At 41.6% G+C, this 10175-nt stretch overlaps 1 protein-coding gene across 5 annotated transcripts; it reads right to left on the bottom strand.

Annotated features, from left to right (window-relative positions):
* Positions 1-130: 130 nt before the first annotated feature.
* LOC110502848 (zinc finger protein 431) lies at positions 131-6470 on the bottom strand. 5 transcript variants are annotated; one of them, XM_036960566.1, is made up of 7 exons: positions 6106-6470; positions 5531-5727; positions 5311-5412; positions 3847-3942; positions 3609-3719; positions 2456-2579; positions 131-2327 (listed from the first exon to the last, which is right to left on the bottom strand). In XM_036960566.1, exons 1-7 carry the CDS (start codon positions 6176-6178, stop codon positions 733-735), a joined length of 2298 nt encoding a protein of 765 aa, XP_036816461.1. In that variant the 5' UTR covers positions 6179-6470; the 3' UTR covers positions 131-732. The 5 variants fall into 5 exon arrangements, with proteins under 5 accessions (XP_036816461.1, XP_036816462.1, XP_036816464.1 ...); XM_036960567.1 differs by having other exon boundaries at positions 2456-2540; XM_036960569.1 differs by having other exon boundaries at positions 2456-2510.
* Between the last annotated feature and the right edge of the window lie 3705 nt (positions 6471-10175).

Here is a 10175-nt window from a genome sequence, read left to right as displayed (position 1 = left end):
GTGAAATATGTTTCATTGTTCGGTCTGTGACGAAAGGTACCTGTAAGAGTGAAGATCCCATTGCACTATAAAATAACATATGTAGCCAGTTCCTCAGCGTAGCCACTAAGCAAGAGCCAGTACAGAGAAGTTTGGTCAGGAGCTGCACATTGTGTTACTTTATTGTAGGGAAACTAGAGCACACAATTATTTTATTGAGTCTATTCCAGCCAACATCTGAATAAGCCTATCAGAGACACTAGTCACATTATACATACAATACATATACAAATGAGCTAGCTACTATAAGCATGATTATTAAAAAATATTTAAATCATACTAATTCAAGGCTTTTTATTTACACTTGAAACATCAAACTCATGCATGAGAACATGGCCCAGGGGTCTCGTATGGACCAACTTCAAAATAAACATTATTGGGTGTGATTTTAAAAGTTATATATATATATATATTCATTCGACAAACACAATGACTAAACTACCATTCGATGTGTTACATCAGTGTTTATAGCTTGCATTATTTCCAACTCTCGCCCCTAAAAGCATTGCAGGGATACTGTGTTATAAGTTCAGAACACAGGGACAACATTTTTCATTACTAACATCTATATAGTCTTGAAAATCCGAGACCTTGGGAGCACATGACAATAGAACATTCTGGGAGGTAACCCATCTGTCTTCAGAGACTAGAACATCTATACACAAAAAAAATAATCCCTTGATTTGAATTTGCTCAGTGTTCTTTCTTCTCATGTGCTTTCAAAAGTTCTGTCCGACTGAAAGCTTTCTCGCATTTTAAACATTTGTAGGGCTTCTCTCCGGTGTGAGTCATCATGTGTCTTTTCCGTACCCTTAAGTCAGAAAAGTTTCTCCCACAGACAGAACACGGATACGGCTTCTCCCCCGTATGAGTTCGCATGTGTCGAGTGATATAACAATTTTGCGTAAAACCCTTCCCACATATTTTGCACTTATATGGCCGCTCTCCAGTATGATATCTCATGTGTACCCTCAGTTCCTTTGGAGATCTGAAACCTTTCCCGCACTCAGACTCTGTGCATTTAAAAGGCCTCTCCTGAGTGTGAATCAGGTCATGCCTTGTCAATGAGGACATACTAAGAAACAGCTTACCGCAGTATGTGCATGGATAACGCACCCCAGCATGACAGATTTTCACATGACTTACCAATGCCCTCTTCTCCCCGTAAGATTTGTCACACTGGGAGCAGGAGTGTTTATCTTCAGGTTTGCTGTGAACATTTAGCATGTGGTTTCTCAGCGTTGTTATGTTGATAAAGCCTTTTCCACACTCCCAGCAAAGGCATTTCTCCCCTGTGTGTATTCTTTCATGTTCGGCAAGGGTCGTTGACGATTTAAATTTCTTTGGACAGTGGGAACACTGGTAAGGGAGAGTGTGAGTCCTCTCGTGTCTGACAAGATCTGATAACTCAGTGTAGCTTTTCTCACAGTAGGTGCAGAGGAATGGCCCGCTGAATTTATGGACATCCAGATAGTGTTTCTTGAGTGGCTTGACACCATTGAAGCTGTTTTCACACATGATGCATTTCAAAGGGTTGTGCACCAGCTTATGCCTGTCTAGCTTTTCTATGTCTGCGAACATCCTTCCGCAAATGCAGCACACTTTTGACTCTTTCTGTTTTGGGTTCTGGATAGGCTCCCCTGTGTGGATTTGCTGGTGCCGCTTCATGTCTGCACTTCGACTGAAAGTCTTCTCACAAATCTGGCACTGCTTGAATGTATATTTTTCAGAAAATTCTGTGTCGGTTTGTTTCTGTTCTTGTGTAAGAAATGTCTTCATCTTCAGCCCTCTGTTTCTTCTTACTGGTATAAAAGGTAATAATATTAGGTTGGTAGTGTCAACCCTTTGTAGATCCACTGAGGGTTGGTAAAGCACAGAGGATATGATCACATTAGACTTGCTGTTGATTATGCTAAGCATTTGTTCTCCATGACTTCCACTGGCTTTGTCTGTCTTTATTTTAGGCTTTTTGAAAGATCTCTTTTTCCCGACACTTAAATCTTCAAAAGGCTGCACCATCCCGTCTTCCCCGATAACCATCACCGTTTCGTACTTTGGTTCCACCTTGCCTGTCTCGGGGTCCACAAACTCTGCATCATCCTCATCACTAACAGAGGATCTTTTGTTTTTCTCACATTCCGCGGACCTGCTATCCATCCCCTCTTCTCTTTCTTTCACATCCATACTTTTTCCTTCTTTCTCCACCTCTGTTGCAATCACCACCCGTTCCACGGGAGGAAGACAGAGAGCTGAGAGAATGCAGTCCCCATCGGTGGAAGATGGATGGTCTGTGAAAGAAGGAAAGGGAACCAAAACTCAACCCAGTAATGCTCAATAGACGTAATTTGCCATTGGGTGTGTCAAAACAAATCTACCATATAAAGCATGACAATGATGGGTTCTGTGAGATGCCTACCATGGTTGTCCAGCGGGCCAAGGTCTCTGTGGTACTGAAGCAGGATATTCATCTGCTGAGGGTGAGACACAGACTGAACACATTCCTCCAGAACAGAGGGAACATCGCTGAGCAACAAGGCAGCCTGACACAACGAGGAATACAGAGTTAGAAGGAATATAGGTATAATTCACACAATGCCTAAGTGTCAGTCCATGGTTCCTCTATATCAGTGGTCTCTAACCTTTTCTAGCACGAGAGCTACCTTTAAAAAATGAAACATGTCGAAAGCTACTTGTTTTGTTCTAGCTTTCGAATAGAAACATTGTTCTCTTCTCCCGCGCAACTCTTCACCAGGTCCTTAGTGTACAAGAGATAGTAAGTAGTACACTATGTTTTCTGTCAATATACCTGGTAAAATAATGGTTAATAAACAACGTCCACCTGCAATTTTTATCCAATTGTTTTCAGTTCAAATAAAAAAACCTGGTTTTAGATTTTCTAGTTTTTCACTCTCAAAATTACAATTGTTCATAGAAAAACAACTAAATGTGATATTCTGAGTCCATATCAATGGCTCAATCACATCAGAAGACCATTTATTTTTAGGTCTGGAAGAAAACGAACAAATTTGGTTCTTCAAGTGTAATTCCCCTTTAATTGCGCATCTGGCAAGTGAAGAATGTGCGAAGGTTCTGTACTGCTGCTGCTCATTTCATGGCAAAGTGTGCAAATAACAAATAATAGATACAAATGATATACTTCTGCCAGGTAAGCCTACATTGCAGTTAACATTTTATTGAGAAGGTTTTGGGGAAAGTATTTCTATCAACCCACAAGACAGTTATCACGTCAACTGGCTACACACAGAGTGATAGACAAACGCGTGCACCACACACAAGCAATATTGTTGGAAATTAAGATATTGTGTTAGGTTTGGCTTTTTAAGCCAATAGTGGCTAACAAGGGGTGGGATAATGTTAATGTTGCGTTGATTAGATAGTTGCTAGGAGCTTGTGGTGTCTGTTACTCGTGAGTTTTGTTTGTCAGTTTGCCGTGGAACACGTGAAAAATGCATGTACTTTCAGAATTGTTAGGCAAGCTACTCATAGGTGGGTTGCGATCGACCTGTTGAAGACCCCTCTATACGAGTTTAGTTTATTTCTACTAGTACCTGTTGGAAGTTTGATACAGGAAGTAGCTTCTCAAGTCTCGAAAGAAATTGCCACATGAGTTTCTGTATGGCTGCATCATAACTGGGACCAAATTCTACAGGAAAAACATCCTAAAACAGAGTAAAGAAATATGAGCTATGAAAACCTCTCAAAAGAGATTAATATTTAAATTGTTGAAATACACAGCAGTGATGTGGAAATGACCCATGGCTATTCCATACCCACATACTGACTGACCTGGAAGAAATGTTCTCTCTCATCAGGGTCTTTTAGAAGGGTTTGAACCAGCCCCAGGAAGTTGGATTCAGATAATCCTACCTCTGCATCAGTCGCCTGAAACACAGAATATAAACATGTTGCCTTCATCAGGACATCTAGATGATAGCTTGTCATTTAGGCTGCATATTTTTTTCTCCATAATGTATTATCAGAAATACACTACATGACCAAAAGTATGTGGACACCTGCTTTTTGAACATCTCATTCCAAAATCTTGGGCATTAATATGGAGTTGGCCCCCCCTTTGCTGCTATAACAGCCGCCACTCTTCTGGGATGGCTTTCCACTAGAGGTTGGAACATTGCTGCAGGGACTTGCTTCCATTCAGCCACAAGAGCATTAGTGATGTCGGGCTATTAAGCCTGGCTAACAGTCAGCATTTCATTTCATCCCAATGGTGTTCAATGGAGTTGAGGTCAGGGCTCTGTGCAGGCCAGTTAAGTTCTTTCACACCAATCTCGACAAACCATTTCTGTGTGGACCTTGCTTTGTGCACGGGGCATTGTCATGAGTTAACAGGAAAGGGCCTTCCCAAAACTGTTGCCACAAAGCTGGAAACGCCGAATTGTCTAGAATGTCATTGTTTGCTGTAGCGTTAAAATTTTCCTTCATTGGAAATAAGGGGCCAAGCCCGAACCATGAAAAACAGCCCCAGGCCATTATTCCTCCTCCACCAACTTTACAGTTGGCACTATGCATTCGGCAGGTAGCTTTCTTCTGGTATCCGCCAAACCCAGATTAGTCTGTCAGACTGCCAGATTGATGTGTGATTCATCACTCCAAAGAACGCATTTCCACTGCTCCAGAGTCCAATGGCGGCGAGCTTTACACTACTCCAGCCGACACTTGGCATTGTGCATGGTGATCTTAGGCTTGGGTGTGGCTGCTCGGCCATGGAAACCTATTTCATGAAGCTCCCGACGAACAATTATTGTGCTGACGTTGCTTCCAGAGGCAGTTTGAGCACTCGATGGTCCCGTTCTGTGAGCTTGTGTGGCCTACCACTTCGCAGCTGAGCTGTTATTGCTCCTAGATGTTTCCACTTCACAATAACAGCACTTACAGTGGACCGGGGCAGCTCTAGCAGGGCAGAAATTTGACACACTGACTTCTTGGAAAGGTGGCATCCTATGACGGTGCCACGTTGCAAGTCACTTAGCTCTTCAGTAAGGCCATTCTACTGCCAATGTTTGTCTTGGAGATTGCATGCTTGTGTGCTTAATTTTATACAACTGTCAGCAACGGGTGTGGCTGAAATAGCCGAATCCACTCATTTGAAGGGGTGTTCACATACTTTTGTGTATCACTCAAAAAAGAAAAGCCCATTATGAATAGATTTTGTTTTCATGAATAGTGTCCACATACCTTTGTATATATTGTGTATTACTGACTGATTTAGAGTCTCTGCCCTAAGGAGCTCACCTGTGTCCCCCAGAGAGGTGTGAGGGTCTGTATCCTGTCCAGGTGTGGCTGAATGGTCTGGAGGTCTGTGATCGGCTTGGAGCGACACAACTCCAGGACCAGCTGAAACCAGGGCAAACCAGTTAGGATACGTATTTGAGACAATAAACATGACTAAATATGATCATATTCCATTGTTCCCCACATAATGATGAGCACTAGTTCCGTCTCTCCATCTCACCCGTGCTCGAAGACCCAGAATAAGTTGGGCCCTCTGTCTGAGGTTCAGAAGCTCTGGAACCATCTCTGTGACCATGGTAACAAACTCATCCAGCATCCCATAATCCATCACGTGTCTCTGCTGGACCGTCTGCCAGATGGCAGCTGAGACCAGCCGCAGTGGTGGGACTATAAGGCGCAGAGAGTGGAGAGGAATACCTGTAAAAGAGAAGTTGACTTAATTTTTCACAAATCAATGTATATGCACCTATTATTGCACATCACAAAACACTCTAGCTTGTGTAACTATTTTTCCAATTCTATGTGATTCGTTGTCAAGAATGTTGTGAGTGTGAGAAACATCATTCATCCAGAAACAACCCCTAGGTGTTTCCCTTATTAGAATAATTGAGTCTTCCTTTTGATTAACTTAAGGGAGTTGATCAAAGCGTGGATCTACAATAAAGAGGACAGGTAGTAATGGTTGTTTCTGGACGGGCCTAGAGATGCGGTGAAACGACTGTGCAAAGTAGCAAAGGAATGTTTGCTAGCTAGCAAGCCAACACTTCAAGGACGTTTATTTCTTAAACTGCTTACTGTATTTAATAAAAGAAGGACATGAAATGTTGCACATCTGCAATAACAACAAAAAAACGGACACGCAAAACATATTTTAGACGTTCTGAAACGAGTCCAGTTCCCGTACGAAATAGTAAGAAGTTAGCCATACATATTTATCTAACGTTAGCAAGTATGTCCGATATAGCACTAGTATCGTAACTATAAACATGTTACCATTCCCCCCAGACATTTGTTTTTGCATATCTCTCCACTGCAGTCACACCAGACACCTGGAAATGCAATAAGGTGATCGAAAATAACAACTACTTGTGCCACTGTGCGTGCGTTCTCGAACAAGACTGTGTGGGACCTATTAAAATGTAACACATGAGGTCCCGATAAATGTGTAGTTCCTTTCTTCTTCGATGAGGTTTAAACGGCGGTTGGCATCCAATAAATGTTGCAACACCGCCAAATCAAATCGAATTCTATCAGTGACATGCGCCGAATACAACAGGTGTAGGTAGACCTTACAGTGAAATGCTTACTTTAGAGCCCCTAACCAACAATGCTGTTAAAAAAATACGGATAAGAATAAGAAATAAAAGTAACAAATAATTAAAGAGCAGCAGTAAAACAACAATAGCGAGACTATATACAGGGGGGTACCGGGATAATATGTACATGTAGGTAGAGTTATTAAAGTGACTCCACAAATTTCTTGTTAACAAACTATAGTTTTGGCAAGTCGGTTAGGACATCTACTCTGCATGACACAAGTAATTTTTCCAGCAATTGTTTACAGACAGATTGTTTCACTTGTAATTCACTGTATCACAATTCCAGTGGGTCAGAAGTTTACATACACTAAGTTGACTGTGCCTTTAAACAGCTTGGAAAATTTCAGAAAATTATGTAATGGCTTTACAAGCTTCTGATAGGCTAATTGACATCAATTTAGTCAATTGAAGGTGTACTTGTGGATGTATTTCAAAGCCTACCTTCAAACTCAGTGCCTTTTTGCTTGACATCATGGGAAAGTCAAAGAAATCAGCCAAGACCTCAGAAAATAAATTGTAGACCTCCGCAAGTCTGGTTCATCCTTGGGAGCAATTTCCAAACGCCTGAAGGTACCACGTTCATCTGTATAAACAATAGCATGCAAGTATAAACACCATGGGACCACGCAGCCGTCATACCGCTCAGGAAAGAGACACGTTCTATCTCCTAGAGATGCAGATCAATCCCAGAACAACAGCAAATGACCTTGTGAAGGTGCTGGAGGAAACAGGTACAAACATATCTATATCCACAGTAAAAACGAGTCCTATATCGACATAACCTGAAAGGCCGCTCAGCAAAGAAGAAGCCACTGCTTAAAAACCGCCATAAAAAAACCCAGACTACAGTTTACAACTGCACATGGGGACAAAGATAGTACCTTTTGGGAAAATGTCCTCTGGTCTGATGAAACAGATGTAGAACTCTTTGGCCATAATGACCATTGTTATGTTTGGAGGAAAAAGGGGGATGCTTGCAAGCCGAAGAACACCATCCCAACCGTGAAGCACGGGGGTTGCAGCATCATGTTGTGGGGGTGCTTTGCTGCAGGAGGGACTGGGACATCACAAAATAGATGGGGCAGGAATATAATGTGGATATACTGAAGCAACATCTCAATACATCAATCAGGAAGTTAAAGCTTGGTTGCAAATTAGTCTTCCAAATGGACAATGACCCCAAGCATACTTCCAGTCTCAATCCCATAGAGAATTTGTGGGCAGAACTGAAAAAGCATGAGCGAGCAAGGAGGCATACAAACCTGACTCCGTTACACCGGCTCTGTCAGGAGGAATGGGCCAAAATTCACCCAACTTATTGTGGGATGCTTGTGGAAGGCTACCTGACACGTTTGACCCAAGTTAAACAATTTAAAGGCAATGCTACCAAATACTAATTGAGTGTATGTAAACTTCTAACCCACTGGAAATGTGATGAAAGAAATAAAAGCTGAAATAAATCATTTTCTCTACTATTATTCTGACATTTCACATTCTTAAAATAAAGTGGTGACCCTAACTGACCTAAAACAGGGAATGTTTTACTAGGATTAAATGTCAGGAAGTCTTGATGCTCTTCTTTTCTGTGTCGTTCCCATTGAGCTAAAATCGAATTGATGTAGTTCATCAGCGTAACCACTAAGCAAGAGCCAGCACAGAGTCCGGAGCTGCGCGGTGTGTTCGTTTATTTTTAGGGAAACCATTGCAGATTATTTTATTGAGTCTATTCCAGCCAATTTACAGTGACTTCAGAAAGTATTCAGACCCCTTCCCTTTTTACACATTTTGTTACATTACAGCCTTATTCTAAAATGGATTAAACATTTTTTTATCAGGAATCTACACAAAGTACCCCATAATGACAAAGTAAAAACAGGTTTTTAGAAGTGCTTGACAATGTATTAAAATTCAAAACCAGAAATACCTTATTTACATAAGTACAGTGCCTTGCGAAAGTATTCGGCCCCCTTGAATTTTGCGACCTTTTGCCACATTTCAGGCTTCAAACATAAAGATATAAAACTGTATTTTTTTGTGAAGAATCAACAACAAGTGGGACACAATCATGAAGTGGAACGACATTTATTGGATATTTCAAACTTTTTTAACAAATCAAAAACTGAAAAATTGGGCGTGCAAAATTATTCAGCCCCCTTAAGTTTATACTTTGTAGCGCCACCTTTTGCTGCGATTACAGCTGTAAGTCGCTTGGGGTATGTCTCTATCAGTTTTGCACATCGAGAGACTGACATTTTTCCCATTCCTCCTTGCAAAACAGCTCGAGCTCAGTGAGGTTGGATGGAGAGCATTTGTGAACAGCAGTTTTCAGTTATTTCCACAGATTCTCGATTGGATTCAGGTCTGGACTTTGACTTGGCCATTCTAACACCTGGATATGTTTATTTTTGAACCATTCCATTGTAGATTTTGCTTTATGTTTTGGATCATTGTCTTGTTGGAAGACAAATCTCCGTCCCAGTCTCAGGTCTTTTGCAGACTCCATCAGGTTTTCTTCCAGAATGGTCCTGTATTTGGCTCCATCCATCTTCCCATCAATTTTAACCATCTTCCCTGTCCCTGCTGAAGAAAAGCAGGCCCAAACCATGATGCTGCCACCACCATGTTTGACAGTGGGGATGGTGTGTTCAGGGTGATGAGCTGTGTTGCTTTTACGCCAAACATAACGTTTTGCATTGTTGCCAAAAAGTTCAATTTTGGTTTCATCTGACCAGAGCACCTTCTTCCACATGTTTGGTGTGTCTCCCAGGTGGCTTGTGGCAAACTTTAAACAACACTTTTTATGGATATCTTTAAGAAATGGCTTTCTTCTTGCCACTCTTCCATAAAGGCCAGATTTGTGCAATATACGTCTGATTGTTGTCCTATGGACAGAGTCTCCCACCTCAGCTGTAGATCTCTGCAGTTCATCCAGAGTGATCATGGGCCTCTTGGCTGCATCTCTGATCAAATCAAAATCAAATCAAATGTATTTATATAGCCCTTCGTACATCAGCTGATATCTCAAAGTGCTGTACAGAAACCCAGCCTAAAACCCCAAACAGCAAGCAATGCAGGTGTAGAAGCACGGTGGCTAGGAAAAACTCCCTAGAGAAGATCAGTCTTCTCCTTGTATGAGCTGAAAGTTTAGAGGGACGGCCAGGTCTTGGTAGATTTGCAGTGGTCTGATACTCCTTCCATTTCAATATTATCGCTTGCACAGTGCTCCTTGGGATGTTTAAAGCTTGGGAAATCTTTTTGTATCCAAATCCGGCTTTAAACTTCTTCACAACAGTATCTCGGACCTGCCTGGTGTGTTCCTTGTTCTTCATGATACTCTGCGCTTTTAACGGACCTCTGAGACTATCACAGTGCAGGTGCATTTATGCAGAGACTTGATTACACCCAGGTGGATTGTATTTATCATCATTAGTCATTTAGGTCAACATTGGATCATTCAGAGATCCTCACTGAACTTCTGGAGAGAGTTTGCTGCACTGAAAGTAAAGGGGCTGAATAATTTTGCACGCCCAATTTTTCAGTTTTTGA

The sequence above is a fragment of the Oncorhynchus mykiss genome, chromosome 23, assembly GCF_013265735.2.
Source record: "Oncorhynchus mykiss isolate Arlee chromosome 23, USDA_OmykA_1.1, whole genome shotgun sequence".
Lineage (NCBI taxonomy): Eukaryota > Metazoa > Chordata > Actinopteri > Salmoniformes > Salmonidae > Oncorhynchus > Oncorhynchus mykiss.
The sequence above is the reverse complement of the archived record's forward strand: the minus strand, read 5'-3'. Positions and strand labels throughout refer to the sequence as shown.

Coding starts and splice junctions, on each gene's coding strand:
- LOC110502848 (XM_036960566.1), bottom strand. CDS start 6,178: ATGTTTTGCGTGTCCGTTTTTTTGTTGTTATTGCAGATGTGCAACATT. Junction 3,943..5,310: donor CACCTCTCTGGGGGACACAG/GTGAGCTCCTTA, acceptor TCTGTGTTTCAG/GCGACTGATGCAGAGGTAGG. Junction 2,580..3,608: donor CTGTATCAAACTTCCAACAG/GTACTAGTAGAA, acceptor TCGTTGTGTCAG/GCTGCCTTGTTGCTCAGCGA.